Raw genomic sequence first — 17,799 nt, forward strand, 5'->3', positions numbered from 1 at the left:
CCCAGCAGCCTCTCTTCTGACAGTGGCCAATGCCAGGTGCTCCAAAGGGAATGAACAGAACAGGTAATCATCAATTGATCCATCCTGTCGCCCATTCCCATCTTCTGACAAACAGAGGCTAGGGACACCATCCCTGCTCATCCTGGCTAATAGCCACTGATGGACCTATCCTCCATGAATGTTATCTAGTTCTTTTTTTTCCTGCAATGATGACCCCAAATATCCTTGCTGATCTGACAAATATAACCACTAGTTGCTAAACAAAACAGGATTCACTGAAGATTAAAGAATGGAATACACCACTTCATCCTACCAGCATTAATTTGGAAAATATTCTAAATGCTTTCCTCAGATTTGGTTGTCTTCATGAGCCTCAGGGCTGCCTCACGCTGTCCTTTCCTTAACTCAGCCATTTGTCCACCATCTTAGGAAGGGAAGGGGAGACAAACCTTTTCTGTCAAAAGAGTCCTTGCTTTTTGGTAATGTGCCCTATAATATTTCCAGGTTTTCAGGTCCTGGCCTCACACTACATCCAAGGCACCTACATTCAACCTCCATTTGAAAGAGCCAAACTCCTTAAACAAAGCACTCAGTCATCAGGACCAAACAAATTACATCCTCACGGCCGTCTCCAAGGACACAGGTTTTCAATCCAGATTGAAATTGACAATTTCTCTCCTTGTTCCACCAGTGCCAAGAAACAATTCCCCAATACTAGTCACTCAGGCTCTATTAGAGACTCCAAACAATAAATGCTTGCCACCCCAAACCTGTAAGGTTGAGGGTCCTGTACTATGATAAGGATACCTCACATACCATCACTGTACAGTTGGAGCCTTTCAAACTTGCAGTGTGCTCCTGGAAAAGCAGAAGGCTCTATAACCTGTAAATATAGGTTTGTTAGTTTAAGTACATAAAAGAATCCTTCAGACAGCCTTTTCAAACATACATCCTGAGATCTTGGTTGCATTAGTAGTAATGCACCTATCCATCCACTGACTTAAGTATGCAGTTTATTCCATTAATGTACAAGATAATGGCAGGTTTACTTCAAGTAACAATCCCAACTTTTCACAAATGCCCTGCCTTAACCAAACAGAATCTGTCTTTAGATAACCTCCCTTGCCCCAGCCTGTGCGCTTTTGGCACCGACATCACTATTTCAGACATCAAACAAGACTTGGAGCACTGACCAATAACTCCCAGGAGACATTTAGTCTGAATTTAGACCAAAGTACATAGATGGTAGTAGTGCTTCATGCTCAACCTCAAGGAGAGAGCTTCTAAAATCTTCTCAATATACAGACTGGCAGAAAGCTTCCAGACAGACACCATTACATTCATTTCACATCTTTGGATTGTCATAGCACCTTTAATTCTGAGGGACTTAATCTGTCAGCATCAAGGACTACTACTGACAGTACCCATCTCCTACCCCACAGATGGCAGCAAACTACCAACCCCTAATCTTAAAACAAGGATCATGAGATCTATAATACACATGAGCAAAGGCAGACAGTTTAACGGCTAACTGAAAGGCACCACCTCCTTGGCTTTCTTAAAAGAATAAATGCGCATATCTGACAAATTGCAATCAAATTATGGTTTTAGGCTCTAGCTATCTTAAAGTAGCTGCTTGAACCTAAGCCAGACCCAAAAAAAGTATTAACCTATGTTTCATCTGAATTATTCTGAATGGGAAGAACAGGTTATTTTTCTTCATTGTCCACTGTTCAACAGCCACTAGACTGATGAACCTTATATCCATTTTAATAAGCATAGTTCAACTCCAGCTTTTTGGCTAGTAAAAAGGGCAGCCTAATCAGTTTTCAGAAGCTAGACAAGTCTCTTATGTACACTTTTCCTGGGGGAGTTAGATACATTCACAGTCCAAATTTTGATTGTTTTAGTTCAGGTCCAACTAAAGCACTTCTGGATCACAGAGTTCATACCAAGTAAACACTATTTGCAGACAAAGGAAAAACTAAGTCATAACTAAGGACCTGGAAATCAGCATGAAATGTGTTAACTGGAATGTGGAAAGTACCAATACACAGATGAATACATGCCAGTGGTATTCTTCAGATCTGACTGAAAGATCATGTCTGACTCAAAAGTCATTTTGCCTCAAATCATTGCCATTACATTACCTCACAACCAGTGTTCCCGCTAATTTTTTCCACCCATGTGTGGGGAATTAATTTTGTTATACCCATATTGAGGTGATGTGCACCATCAGTAGAAACCAAAACCCTAGATAGAATAAATATTTTTTTTAAAAGTTACCATTGGGATAATTGCTCCAGCCAGGAGAGTTTAGGCATTTTAGAACTCACTACTCAAAAGAATTAAATGTAAGTGTAAGAGAAATAAAAATTATGAAATGCATAGACCAGTCAAAAACTAAAACACTTTGAAAGAAGTATCAAGAACACCACCACAAGTGTCAGAGAGAGACAGACAGAGACATTGCCCTTTTAAGTAGATCAGCATGTCCAGACACAGCAGCAACTGCCAACAAGCTCCCTCTGTCCTGAGCCCTGTTGCGTCTCCCCCAACCCCACTCTGTGGAGATGGGGTACAGGGATGGGGGCAGGGGGACACCCTGACATCAGTGCTCCCCTCCCTGCACAGCAAGCTAGAGGCTCCCAGGAGCAGCTCTAAGGCAAAGGGCAGGAGCAGCACAGCAATGGGGGGAGGGATCCCTGAAGTGCACGGCACTTGATAGCCTACTGGGCGGCCACACAGTTAGAGGGAACTTAGCTCATAACATGTACACCATCTACCCCAAACACCCACCCTCAAAAAATGATGGAATAAAAACCTGTAACTGAAACAAAAAAATCTAGAGTGGATTTTTTTAAACCTTCAAAAGAGCAGAACCAGAGACTCCCGGAAGTCCATTAGGGATTTCATTACTGATTTTATGGGGACAGCACTCAGATAGCACAACGATGGGTCAGAGTATAAAACTTTAATATAGACAGGAGAATTGTAACAACCTGACAGATGGAGACTGTAGAGAATCCAAATTTGGTCAAAACTGAAAATGGAAGAGAAAGTTACATTGTTCAGAAAAGGTATTATTTGTGGCCTTTTTGCACGCACACAAAATGACTGGACAACAAGGGTGGCAGATTTTATATTACTGAACTTTATGTACAAAATCTGATTTCAAATAAACATTTAATGTAAAAACAAAGGTTCATTTAAACAACTGAACTTGCTTCTTTCTTTACATCTACTGTACCATTCAAATGCTTTTTAACCAGCTTACATGATTTCTTCAAAATTTCTCATTAAGGGTACATATAGAAAAGGCATCTTTATTATAAATAGAAAACAAAGGGATTTTTTCAGCTTTTATTATAAATTGACATGACATACAAAGTTTACTGGACAGAAGTAATTTCATTACTTTTTGGGGATCACCAACTTTTTGTGCAAACAATGCTAGCCTTCTTTTAAGCATTAAGAGCATAACTGCTTAAGAAATGACATAAGCAATAATTCTAGAACTACATCTCCCCTAAAATAATCTATTTTTTTTTTTACATATGTGCACAGCTTTAGCAAATTAAAGCCAGAGAGAAATGCTTGATGTACTTACTACCCAGAGGCATAATTAGAGTTTGCTATAACTCAGAATTGACAAATCAGAGTTTGTAATGAAAGCTTCAGTTTCCCTCTTTCCTATTTTTACACAAAATCAGTGACTAAGAACTTAATACTGGATGACAAATCACATCCACACCATTAGTTAAATAGTCTCACAGTTAAACACATCTTAAGGACCATCAAAATCAGTATTTACATTTTATAAATTTCTGAAGACACCATTAGAAAGCTTATATATCCCTTAAACAAAATAGGGAAATGCATCTTATGGTGATGGAATGAAATAAAAAATTAAAAATACCTGTATTTACAGCAGCATTGTTCCTTTATAAATAAAGAATATGAAAAATGCAATATCTTAAGGATAATAAAAAATTGAGGTGATGTCACAACCACAGTGCTTGCTTGAATAAACCCTTCGGTGCTGATACTGTACCAGTAGTGAAACCACTTTCCATTGGAAAAAATCTGTAAACATATGCATAAAATGTGTTAACAGCAGTGCAAAACTGCTCAAATATATTTTAGTCAGCATCTTAGTATCTGTATTGAATACAATACATCACAGAATACTTGCATAAGAAGTGCAACACATTTTCTGGTCCAATTTTACAGTGCATTTTTCCTGAAGAGTGGTATCTCAAAAGCCCAAACTAAATCTATGGCCTGATCCTGCAGTCTATTTTCAGGCAAAACAGTATGCATAACTCCAACTGGAGTATTTATCAGAGTAATGACTGCATACTGACTGTAGACTCTGGGCCTTAGCATGGCACACTATGATGCAACCCTTTAAAAAAGAGTTAGACACCAGATAGTTCTTGTGTAGCTGTGTAAATGTGTAATAAAAATAGAAAGTAGCTAAATGTTCAAGTTTAAAATGGTACACTGGGCGATCAATACATCAGAATTACCCACAAAAAAACAAACTGCCAGTAACCTCAAGAAGCCAAGATGGTACTTCACTGTGTCTGTAATGTGAAAAGCCAAGATCTTTCCAAACAGGCACAAGACAAAGAAGTGCTATGTTAAATTTGCAAACTTTTACAATTTTAGTGTAAAAAAATTATCAATTTGTGGTTTATGATGATCATAAATTGATAAATGATTCCAAAAAAAAACAAGGATCAAGGTTAAACTTTAAATAATGATGCATATTTTCACAAAAAAGCTAACTGGAGTATTTCTAAATAAAAAAAGCAAATTGTATCCCAATCCCCTTTCAAATTGTATCCCAATGTTTCACAACTTCATGGTAGGAAAAACAGCCAGGTACAGATGCAAAAACCTTAATATAAAAAACTGTTTTACATATATTTAAATTATGTAAATTCAGTAGAGTTGATAAGATACTAATTACTAAAATTACAAAAAGATTTTTGTATTGCTCTTCATGCTCAAACTCTTAGAATATTGTCATTACATCACCAAAACTGATATACATGTAGTACTTGCATAATTAACTGAATAGGAACCTGTTGTAACAATATCCTTGTTGAAATCATTTATTTCCATCCAACAGTGCCTGTTTGGAACCTGTGTAATTTTTTGTTTAATTCTTTATAGAACTCATGCACCCTAGGAATGTCACTTCAATGTTTGTCCATTGAATGGCATTTGCCTTTTCCTTCAGAGCTTTTGTTTTTTACTCTGTTTTGTGACCCCTGAGACACTATCTGTTTCTGAAACTCTCTCTCTCGTGTTAGTTTCACTATATCCATTTGTTGTCCCACTTTGTTCTTCAGAAAACTCCTCATTTGTTGGGGTAGTTGATTCTCCTTTTTCTAACTTCTGCTGCATTTCTCGAAGCTTAGTAACAGCTTTGTCTATTGACATTATGCTAATGAGGTTAAAGTCATGCATGCTGACCAGATGAAGCATAAAATTTCTACATAAGTTCTTCTTAATTATTTTCTGTCCATAATTTTCAACAAACAGCATACAGGCATGATTCATTTGATTGTCAGCAATAAACCTGTCAAATTAAAAAATTGTCAGTATGGAAGTAAAACATTTTGGAAATCAAAAGCAATACAACATGTAGTTCACATCACTAATAGTAAATGTCACTATCAGAGCCTGGTAGTTTCTAGATATTAAAGCTTTCAAAATTTCCAGTGATTGATCTAAAATAGTAAGAAAATGCAAACACACTGTAGAACATTCCTCTTTTAAACTGATCTCCCTTTGAATAACTAAGATAACTCTGGATTTTAAGTGCTTTATATCTGTTTAGTGAATTACAAACAAATCAATTAAATCATGGTATAGACTTGTTGGATCAATTAGTTTCAGAATATGATGTCATCCTTAGCATAAGTATGTACAGTTCTAAAAGAAGTTATTTATGGGACTTATATTTAGGTTGCATCAAACCACAGGTGTACTTCATGATTCTGGGGTCATAATTGATGCAATACAGCTGTGGCCTTAGCTATAGAAGGTATTTGACTTGCTGGATTTATGTTTACACCAGATCAGATGTTTGGTTTTCCTTTCAACTTGGCTTTGAAAAATTAAGGCTAGAAAATAAACACATTAAGTGTAGAGAAAAATTCCTTTACACATGCTACACTACTTAGCACACATAGTGTTTCTTAAGGTTATGTCTCATCCAAGACCCTGGGCAGCTCTGACTACTGAAGATTCTACTGGACTTTTTGCAAGAGAAGGGAGAGTTAGCATAGACATTTTGGCAAATTACAATTCAAGCAATACAAATCTGCCTACCTAAATTCCCTCTTCCAATTTCCATTGAATACAATGGTATGTTTACATCCTTTCTAAATGATGTTTGTGCACTATTAAATAGTTGCTCCATTTCTCCCCAGAGCTGGTTGTAATTTAGTGCTAAGTGAGGCATTTCATGCAGTTTTAAAGTACTTCATGATCCCTCGAGGATCAAAAGGCATAATTAGAAATAGCATCCCAAATGCCCCAGCTTCCAGAAACTGCAATCAAAATGCAGGATTTAAATATCCTCTGACAGGGTACTGTTCAAGATTGAGTATAGTGAGTAAAAAGGAAAGGAGGATCCACTACATTTAAAAGGTTAAACACATACAACTTAATTGTGTATTTTAAGTCAATTTTGATGCAGCAAAGAATGGTATAAAATAAGTCTATTCTAGTAAAAATTAAGAAACTATCATACCCGTGCTTCATAACATGTAGATTCCACAATTTCATCACTTCTTTCTCTCCTTCGTTAACATCAGAAAATTCTTCAATTTGCTGCAGTGAAAATATCAAACAAACATTAAAATCTCAAGGTTAACCAATACAGTACTTGTTCACTTTGAACTTCCTTTCCTGGTTTTCAATCACCTATATTTCACAGAAACAATTGCTCCTGTAAATTCATCAAAACACTCTTCAGTCAGGGTAGATCATGGTGTAGAACACAATGCAAAAACGTAATGTACAAGTCCTTTATTACTACATCCACATTTCCATATGTCTCCTGTTATCAACTGGTATTCCTGCACTAAATAGCAGCAACATATGAAAATGAAGGGAGCCTGTAAGATTATGTGAACTGCACTGGATTAGCAAGTGAGGACAGACTTCATGTTCACTTTAGTGCCTGCAGTTCAAATGGATAAACATTTAATGTTACTGGTGGAACTCTAACTCAGGGCTTTAATCCCAAAGGCTAGGTGCCTTCTGACTCGTCTAATAAGAGCAGGTATGTGTATATACACACACACCACTATTTGGATTTCTGACTGATGGAAAACGAACTCTGCTTAGCAAAATTGACAAACTGTTTTCTGGATAATTTTAATAAAACATAGGCAAGGAAAATTCATCTAAATATATCTTTGTACATAAAGAATAATTTACTGTAATAGTTTTCTCTCTCAGCCATTCAGGATCTTTTTCATCTTCACTGTCTACTTCCATTTCTTGTGGACGGAGAGGTAAACAGGTATCACTGTGGAAATATAACCGATTGTGTCCACTGCTGTATGTTCTTTGCTGTTCCACTTCTCCATCTTCAGATTCAAGAAATTCTGACATACTTGCTTTTGTACGCTTTGGCCTAATGAAATAAAAAAATTAACTAAGCATGTTAGTTTTCAGTTCTATCAGACTTCAGCTATGCAAACGCTAGTCACCAGTGGTACTAATTACTAATACTTGTCATTTTATTGAATTGTATATATTGTAGTTTGCAAATCTAATACAAAGGATTAAGCATAAAAACCACATTAGACCTCAGAGAATAAGTTATTGTGCAAGTATCTGCAAAATATAATTTAAGAGCGCAGTTACAGTCAGATTAAATAGAATACGAAAAATAACATTCTTACTTGACTGAATGTACACGAAGAGCAAGGTTTGTCATATCTGCTTGCTTCAGTAACAATACCCTTTTACTACTTTTTACTCCTGTTAGCATTTTAGAGCCAGTACATATAGAAGACTCAGCTGGATTTTTTTCTGTCTCACACAGATATGTGTTAACTATGCTCCAAATTCAAAATTATCATTACTGGTGAAGCACAAAACAAAGAACAAACCTTATCTTTCAGATCACAGGATGAGCTGGGTATGGCTACCTTTTTACTTAAAAAGTGAACAAATTTTATATGGAGTCACTGGTGATATTATCATCCCTCAATACCACTTTACAGGGTCACTTTTCAAAATACAACTACTCATTCACTTCGAATATCTTTCCTGGTTTTCAAACAAACAGAGGAACAAATTCTACCCCCATACCATGTGCAACTTTACAGAAACCAACGGGTATGTAAAGGCAGAGTTTGGTCCATGCAATATATCTAGACCACCACTTCACTTTGTATTCACCTACCTGCATACAAGGATGTGTGTGATAGGAGTTCTTTTGACTGGTCCATTGCGACTGAAGGCAAATCCAGGCTGACGATGAATATCCTGAGGATTTCCTGCATAGGAGCCATCATAACACTCATTGATAGAAACATCTATCCTAGCACCTTTTGGATGATACTGTAACAAATAATGGTAAATATATTTAGCATAGTAAAGGAAAGTCACTATTGTAACAGGATTTATCCCCCATTTCTCAATCCCTCAAGGAGTTTTAGAACAGTGACTGTTCAAATTCAAAATGCCTTACAAAAAATCATTGCATCCATAGTATCCAGTCTCATGTGATTCTAGTTTCCTCTTCCTTCCCAAGAGATAGCCAGACAACTTAAGTAATAATTTTTCCTTTAGATGCAAATAAAGGCCTCTTCATCCTGGATGCTTCATTCTCATCGTTTTCATCCAAGAATTTTAATACAAAACCATCAGTTTGATTTGAAAAACTCAATAAAAGTAACAAGTTTAAAAATTAATATTCAGAAGCTCACAAATACAGAAGTGATTCAGAGGGCCTCAAAAGTTTTTATGAATCCTGGCAGTCCTTGCCCTATATTCTAACCAGATTTCCAAGTGCTGAAGCTACAGTATGGACATGATATAGACAAAAAGAGGAAACAGGAATCTTAAACGTTTAAAATGAAGGAAATCAGAAATAAATCTAATGATTTGAAAACCACTAAAACAATGCATTGGAAAGGAAACACTTAAGTAATCTTTCGCATACAGTCCCTTACTAAAGGAAGTAAAATTAACAGGACTTGGAATTGTTAACTGCTTCCTAAAGTCTCTGGAAATTCTCGATTTTAAATCTAAATTACTGACTACATCATACAAACGAATACATAGTATCAAAAGACAACTACAGTGAGAAGAAAAATATTCTAAACTGAAGTGATTCTAACGTACTGTCAAAGATTAAGTCAATTTTGGGGAGCAGGGGGAGAATCTCTTGGGGCCCAATTTTGGCTTCACATAACAGGGAGCTGACCCTTACTATACGACTTACAACAGAATGGCAATGATGTCACGGCACTATTCAGTATCTATGACCAACTGTTTCATACTGATAACTGTCAAGTAAGATTACTTACAACATAATTAAAAATAAATCTGCTGTGACAAAGCTTAAGATGTTTGAGTAAACTATAAAGTTTGCGGCAGTTCAACGTGCACCATGGGCAGTGCAAGTCATCTCTGGCTTCAGTCTGCTGTCTTGTATTGTTGTTATACAGGAACTGATGCAAACAAAAAAAAAGGTTGGTATTAGCATTATCTGAAATCTTTCGTTTATTAGTCCCCCACCCTCAAAACCCAGCATGCACACATATTCCCTATGGGAATGATCTAGGGGGAAGTACTATTCTGCTGAAGCACCAACTGGGACAGTGCTGCAGATATAGCTAAAAATTCCTCCTCTTTCACACAGATGGGAAAAAACTGCATAAAGATCAGGCCTGAACATTTAAATTCTATAACACTATGTACTCCTCCATTCTTAATGGTATTAAAACTTTCAATACCTGGTAAAATATTCGTAACTTTTGTCGAGGTTCATTTAAAACATCTCTCTCTTTTCTTGTTTGTAGGTCTGTTGGCAAGGATTCTTTCACAGCTACAAAAAGAACATATGTATAAAGACGCACACGTCTGTTTAGTGTGATGGGAAAAGGACACTGTTTCTCACCTGAATATAGCAGCTCTATGAAGGGTTCCCTCATTCTGGAGGGAATGAGCTACTTTGGTGTACTCTGAGTTGGGTAGCTCACCAAACAACGAGTCTTGGCGCTCAGCTTCCTTCTCAAATCTATAGTTACAACTATCATTTAAACACCAAGTGGCTCTCCAGATTGGGGGAACCCTTCAGATTACCTGAACATTTCAAGTTTAGAACAATGTTCTCTTTTCTGGTCAGGGCTTCTCCGTTTAAATTAAGATATTTCTTTAGTAATAGTCAAAACAGACCTGGGTGGGAAACACTGAAAAATATAGCTTCAGATGACTTCACTCAGAACACATTGCCTAAATTCAATTTCAAAGATTTCTTAAGTCAGACAAGAGAACACACAGTATCAAATGCAGCTATAATGTAAACAACAAGTATTTAATTTAGAATTTTTGCCTGAAATCAAACTTTTTTGTTAATATTAGGGCCAAGTTTTGGTGTCACATAAGCATATAACAATTCCTTAGTTGACAGTGCGATTCAAACATCAAATAGGTGCTTGGCAGACAGTCTCTACCAACAGCCTCCCTTTTAGCCCACTATGGTCATTCCTTTCATTCAGCATAGTAACATCGTGCCCACGAGGCAAGTTACTAATAGTAAGCCAGAAAAATTAAATGCAATATGTAGACTCAAATGGAGGTCAGAGACAAGAGAGACTTAAGTACACAACTTGATCCTTAAAGTCTACCCACTAAGAAGTGAGACCAATTATGAAACCTATTTGCCTCTGAATGGTCAACAAAATGGGTCAAAATTAGTCTCTAGCCACTAAATATAGAATCTCAATTTTCAAGCTGTTTACAAAATGCAGACACGCCGCACTGAAGATTTTATGAACAGTTGAAAATTTGCATACCAACATAAAAGCAAGAAGAGGACCTACACCCCTTGTTCTTTGTACCATCTACTCCTGGGTAGTAAGCTATGGGCTTTCTTCTGGTTTTCAGGATTTAGCAGAGGGTCAAACCCAATCTTCTGAAAGGTTTTACTGTCTTAGAGAGAGATTCTTTAACAAGTCTGCCTTAGGAAGTCTGCCAGGAGCACAGCTGACAACATTCAGAGCATATTTATCTTCCGGAAAGCTGTATCGGATCCTGTCCTTTGATGCCTGGGTTCCACAACAGACCATCCCAACCTGCAGATGTCATAACCAGGCATTTTCTGTGCATCTTCACTTTTCAGCACTCAGGAAATAAGATGTAGATATTAGAAACTTCCTCCACTATAAAAACAACAACTTGTCAATGGTCCAAAGTCCTGGGATATGAATGTATTGCAGAATCTTGATAGTTTTGTTTTTGATAAATACACCTTCAAGGTTGTTTATTGCTTGCAGATTGCTTTGGACCACCTTCCCTGGTGGGATCTCTCATCTGGGAGAATATGCTCTTTGGTGAGCCAGCCTGCTTGATAAGCTGCTCTGATGGAAGACAAATTAATAATGCGGCTTTTCTGGCCAACAACCTGCTCCTTATCTCTCTGTTCATTTCTGCAGTCAACTGCTACTCTGCTCAACAATTCCACCGTTAGCCAAGTCCGGAGAAACAGTGGACCACTAGGAGACCTGGCATGGAGAAGCAATAAGAAGTGGAACTTTGCCAGTAGAGGAGGAATTCGACTTCCTCCTGAGGACTTCCTCTACTGGGACTTACCCAAGTTTATCTGGGCTAAATTAGCAGTCCCTATTTCCAAAGTCATGAAGTAGCTCCTATCCCATCTCTAATCCCTAGTTTGGGTGGAGGATTAATCAAATGGATCTGGCACCAGGAAGGCCTTACTGAGGACAGCATCATTTCAGTACTTTATTCTGGACAGCATCTCAGATTCCTGGAAGGTGCAGCTGCCATTCTAAGTATGGCTGAGGAAGTTAAGGTTCATCCTGTGAAGGATGGGTATGGACTTCTGGAGAGCTGGGCACAGATGCTGTTGCTGATTGGTGTCTGCATTACTACACAGACGACCTGAAGTAGTTAAATGAATTCCCATCCCCTGGAAGAAGCTGTATAGAGGCAGGGGCCACTTGTGACCCATGTAGTTTATTACTATATAACGCAATAGTTGGGCAAATTATAAAAACGTGCACCTATTGGAAACAAATGGCTACAAAACAGACCTTCTCCCGTTATTACCTCCAGCCACAAACAGCTACTATTCCAATGGACCAAAATCAGCAAACAAGACAGATTCAATTAATGCATCTTGCACTACCATCCTAAAGGCATCAGACTTTAGCAAACTAGAAGAAGAAACTCCAGAACAGAGAGGACTCTCTAAAGAGAATAACTGCCTCCTTCAACCTCTAGGAATTAAATCCTGGAGGACAGAACAACTGCATTCCAGCTAAAACCTATGAGTGACACTGGAAGTTTCCAAGCCAGTTACGATTTTATAAATAAACACCCTGAAGTGAATCAGGTGCTAGTGTAAAAACTAGATGATGTGGCTGTGCCAGTCCAAGCAACCTAAAATGCAGATTACTGAATTTTGTATAACTTAAAGTTGAGTGGCCTTTAAGTCTCACCTTAACCAAAATATATGACAATTTTCCAACATGGAGATTGAAAAGGCATGAACAACTGTGTTTAGATCTGAATCAAGGAACAGCTTACAATATCTGGGCTAGCCACTGCTGTCACCCAGGAATCCAAGCACTGGATTCAATGACATCCTGAAACTGCAAACCATTAAGACTAAGGCAGGAGACCAACACCCAGTCAGTTTTAAAGGCTCTCCCTATCTACTATCAAAAACTGCCTGTCTCCAGGGACTGAATTTACAATTAGATTTTATCCTGTAGCTTTTGAGCTAGGCTCTGGAAAAGCAAGAAAATGGCTTCCTGATCCAGCTGAACATAACACACACACTAACAGCACTACAGTCCTTTAGATGACAAAATCAGGGATGTACCAATTAAGATAGAGAGCCTGTTTAGGATTTTTTTAAACATTCCTCCAGACATTGTACTATTATCGGATTGCATTCTACCTGCTGAGTATGTACTTTAAGTATTGAAGTTTCTTCAGTTGTCAGCATTGCAGGAAACAAGTGATCAAATAAGAATCAAGTTGCTTGGTAATACAAATTAAGCTCCAGGAGCTGGAACTGGTTAGTAATCTGTACGTTTGACATATCTAATCCAGTATATATTTCACAGACACGATAAATCACTTACAACTGCTACACCTTTCACACTAAGGATGTTTGTGTGTTTCCACCACACATACTTTAAAATGTTTTAAATTTAACTAGTGTCTCAGTAACTCAGGATGTGTCTACCTTACAAGCACTGCAGCACCACTGTAGACACTTATTGCAGTAACAGAAGTGGTTTTTCTATTGCTGTAGTAAAGTACCCCCCACCTCACTTCCCGACAGGCGGTAGGTACATCAGGACTTGGGTCATCTTAACTATGTCTCTCAGTGGTATGAATTTTTCACACCCAGGTGACATAGCTATGTTTTAGGTGTAGACCAGACCTCAGTTTTCAAAGAATGCTTAACACTAGTGTAAAGTACGTTTCTTGTAAGTAATCTACCAATTTACTCATATCTTGAAAATCTGAATAGATTTGCAAGATTTCAACAATGATGCTTAAAAGCGAGGCTTATTACATGAGTAAAAGGTACATTTTTCTATTTTTAAGTTTTACTATCTTTAACTGAGAAATGTCTTTTTTGAAAAGAGAGCAATGTCATTTTCATACCTTACGTCCAACACTATAGCTATGACAGGTGCCTGTATTAATCCCTTTTACAAGGGGTTTCTAATATAGCCACTATAATTCTCAATGCAAATCCAGTCTAGGTATAATTTTACATGCAACAAAAATACACTTTCAAAAATGACCCACTTACAAATTTAGGTGACAGCTTTTAAATAGGTACTGAAGACATCTCTTCAGGCTTGTGTATATTTTGCCATTTTATTTTTATGTATAGGCATTTCAATAGTGCTCATCAAAATACTAGTTCGTATAAATTAAACCAATTTTACTATGCCAGATGACTGAAAAAATGTCTAATTTAGGTATGCAGCGAATATCAATAGGTTATGATAAAACAGGCCTCTGAAGACGTAGTGGGCCAGATTATACTAATACAAAAGTGACTTAAATGTCTATTTGCACAATAGCACCAACATCTGTATATAAAAACCCAACTGTTCCACTAATACTGCATTGAGTACAAAAGAGTCAAGATTAATTAAATGCAAAAATAGAAAATTAATACTATCATTTAAAAAATTTTTAATTACAGTAATCCATTAAAGTCTTCAATTCTATTATAAATTAAAATGGGAATGAAACAGTGAACATTTCAACAAGTCATTTTCCTAACTGAAGCATTCTGAACGAACATTAAATGAATTTGAAAAGAGCACTCTATCCAATATTGCTTGACTTTAATGACATTTGATGCAGTGATGAAGAAAACATTTTAAACACTGACATGGTTACAGTTTGAATCTAGACTCCCAATCCGTTACAGGAAGACCTTACAGTAAACGCTAACAGGTTGCTGAAGGGGGAAAAATAGAAAGTGTCAAGAGAAAATTTATTTAACCAAAATGGAAAGACAGAACAAAGTTTGAAAGATTTTGAGTATCTAGAGCTCTGATCCTTAGAATTACTAACTCTTCCACTAACAGGTTGCTGAGGAGAAAGATGGTCAAAAGAAGCAGTTCAACAACAAAAACACAAAAATCTGAGTATTAAAGCTTCACATATATTCTATGAATACTAATTTACCTCAGACAATTACAAATGACTAAGTCAGCTTTGTTCTAATTTACCAACAGGACACCAGTACACAGTTTTACCGAGGAGCATAATGGGTAGAAATTGGAGCTATTCAGCTCCTGTGAAGGCTGAGTTAGTACAATTTTCAGAACTCCTCTTTCATGTAGATGGAAAGTACAAGTCTGATATTCTAAGAGTAAGTAATTTCCATCAGCTAGTCAAATGCAAAATCTCAAGAGCAAAAAGGGCAAAAAGTTGAACACCCTGACAAGAAACTCATCTTACTTGAATAGTACATATATTTTAGGTTTACAATACACTATATCAATTACACATCAAGGAGATCATTACCAGTTCAATACCATTCCCAGACAATATAAAAATTAGCTCTAGAGATTACAAAATCTCTATATTCTGATGAATGCCAACTGACAAACATCTGTCTCAAACTTTTATCAAAATGTATTCTGACTTAAAACGCCAACTATTTCAGACAGCGTTTTTCCACTATGTTAGAAACAACTGGTTAATGTTACACAATTGTCATATGAATGCCAAATTTTGGCCTAATAGGATCATTTTCACCATAATGCATGAGTTGGATGAAATTTCAATTAATAAATTAAATTAGAAAGATGAAGGCAATCTAGGAAAGCAGAAAATCCTAGAAAAAGTATCCTTAGATCCTACCATTACCTTTCCGAAGACTTACATCATATCAGTATTTAAGATAAGCTTTTATCTATCTGCTTATGAATATTTAAACTGATCTCACCTGCTAGTCTTAAAATAAACTTATGGGAAATTATTCCATGTTCTGCTTACTTTAAAATTCCATTTAAAAAAATCTTCAGTAAAAGCAATGAAAATATAATACTCCTACAAAAAATAAATTAGGAAAACCAGTACATTCACCATTTGTTTCAGCTGCAATGGTTTTACATAATCTTTTATAGCTCCACTGGTGTAACAAGGGACCTCACAGGTTTGTTTTTCAATTTAGTAATGCAGCAATGAGGAATTTTTGAAGTGGGCATTTCAGTGTAGAAGAGCTCAAAGAGATTGTTAAAGAGGAAAAAAAAGTCAGTGTTCCCAAAACATGAGAACTTGGGTGTTCACTTACCTATAGTCTGAGCAGGTTTAACAGAAGTAGGCTTGTTTTCTTGAGGGAGACTTTCTGAATTTCGTGTTGCAAGAGGTTTGGCTATAGGAGCTGTAGATTTATCATTTGTATCTCCTGTCCAACGAAGGGTAAACTGAAGTGTAGGTCCCTGAGAAAATGTTTCAAATGGAGGTAACCTCTGTGGGGGAAAACAAAAGAGCCACCATGTTTTTACTTGGGAAAACACTGAAATTACTTCGAATGAAAAAGCTTTTATGGGGTGAAGTGACACTTTTTTCCCCAACAAATCAAAATGTACAAGTGGCTTTTGATCATAATTGTAATCGTTTTCTAAATTTAGACTCTTGTACTCTCAAGATAGGCATTTAAAAAAGTTTAAATTTAAAAATGCTAACACTAAGGGACAAATTGTAACTCTCCTTCCCTGTCTCCTCGTACACTGGTTAGCAGTTACTCACATGAAAAGTTCTTGACCTCAATGGGCTTACTTGTGTGAATAACTGCTCATCAATATAAGCGAGGGCCCAAAAGTCCATGATCACCAATCTTCTTATGATTGTGTTTTTATGCTCCAGCTTGTTTTTCTAGAAGTTCTCTTTGTCCTTTTTTTTTTAATGTATTGTTTACTATTTTCCTTTTGGACCATATTCTTCTAGGTCTGCCCGAGTCAAATGTAATATATAACCGATTTTTCAAATTAACGTGGCACTGAGATGAAACACCACGTGCCATAAAAACAGTTACCTACCTTCTCATAACTGTTCTTTGAGATGAGTTGCTCATGTCAATTCCAAGTAGGCATATGCATGCCGCATGCACAGTTGTTGTAATGTTTTTCTCCTAGCGGTACCTGTTGGGTCAGGCCTGGAGTCACATCTTCATGGCGCTGCATATAGGTCCCTGCTGACCCGCCGCCTCCTCAGTTCCTTCTTGCTGGAGGCTCCAACAGAGGGGCAAGCGGGTGTGTCTTGGAACGGATATGGGCAACACATCTTGAAGAGCAGTTACAAGAAGGTAGGTAACCATTTTTTTCTTATTCGAGAGCTTGCTCATGTCGATTCCAAGTAGGTGACTCCCAAGCAGACCATCGGATGAGGGATTGGAGCTCACAGATTCGCTAATTGAAGCACCGGTCTGCCGAAAGCTGCATCATTCCTGGCATGCTGGCATAATGCAAAGTGAATGCGTGGATTGAGGACCAGGTCACTGCCCTTTAAATCTCCTGTACAGGGACTTGTGCCAGGAAAGTGGCCGAGGAGGCCTGCACCCATGTAGAATGCACTGTTAGTGTCAGAGCTGGCACTTTTGCCAGGTTGTAACACGCCCAAATGCAGGATGTAATCCATGACAAAATTCTTTGGGATGATACAGGGAGGCCCTTCATCCTGTCTGCTTTGGCAACGAAGAGCTGGTTAGACTTCCGGAACAGTTTTGTCCTTTCAACATAGGAGGCCAAAGCCCGCTTCACATCTAGGGAATGGAGTCTTTGTTCCCCGCTGCTGACGTGTTGCTTAGGGTAAAACACCAGAAGGAAAACGTCCTGACTTATGTGAAACTGAGATACCACCTTTGGCAGAAAGACTGAATGAGGCTGCAACTGGACCTTGACTTTGTAGAAGACCGCGTATGGAGGTTCAGATGGCAATAACTTCACCCAGGAGGGTGTCTGAGATCAAAGCCTTGACACCAGGAATGCTACTCTCCATGAGAGGTAGAAGAGTGAGCATGTTGCT

At 37.5% G+C, this 17,799-nt stretch overlaps 1 protein-coding gene across 1 annotated transcript in view; it reads right to left on the reverse strand.

Annotated features, from left to right (window-relative positions):
• Positions 1 to 3,138: 3,138 nt before the first annotated feature.
• The window catches only part of SUZ12 (SUZ12 polycomb repressive complex 2 subunit), a 51,282-nt gene continuing 36,621 nt past the window's right edge, over positions 3,139 to 17,799 (reverse strand). Inside the window, exons 10-16 of the mRNA XM_048819263.2 lie at positions 16,067 to 16,244; positions 9,999 to 10,090; positions 9,570 to 9,713; positions 8,441 to 8,598; positions 7,465 to 7,663; positions 6,773 to 6,852; positions 3,139 to 5,593 (exon numbers count right to left, since the gene is read on the reverse strand). Of these exons, the coding sequence (XP_048675220.2) occupies positions 5,248 to 5,593; positions 6,773 to 6,852; positions 7,465 to 7,663; positions 8,441 to 8,598; positions 9,570 to 9,713; positions 9,999 to 10,090; positions 16,067 to 16,244 (1,197 nt within the window). The 3' untranslated portion in view covers positions 3,139 to 5,247. The remainder of the gene's footprint in view (positions 5,594 to 6,772; positions 6,853 to 7,464; positions 7,664 to 8,440; positions 8,599 to 9,569; positions 9,714 to 9,998; positions 10,091 to 16,066; positions 16,245 to 17,799) is intronic.

Source organism: Caretta caretta, chromosome 14 (assembly GCF_965140235.1).
Source record: "Caretta caretta isolate rCarCar2 chromosome 14, rCarCar1.hap1, whole genome shotgun sequence".
NCBI classification, from domain to species: domain Eukaryota; kingdom Metazoa; phylum Chordata; order Testudines; family Cheloniidae; genus Caretta; species Caretta caretta.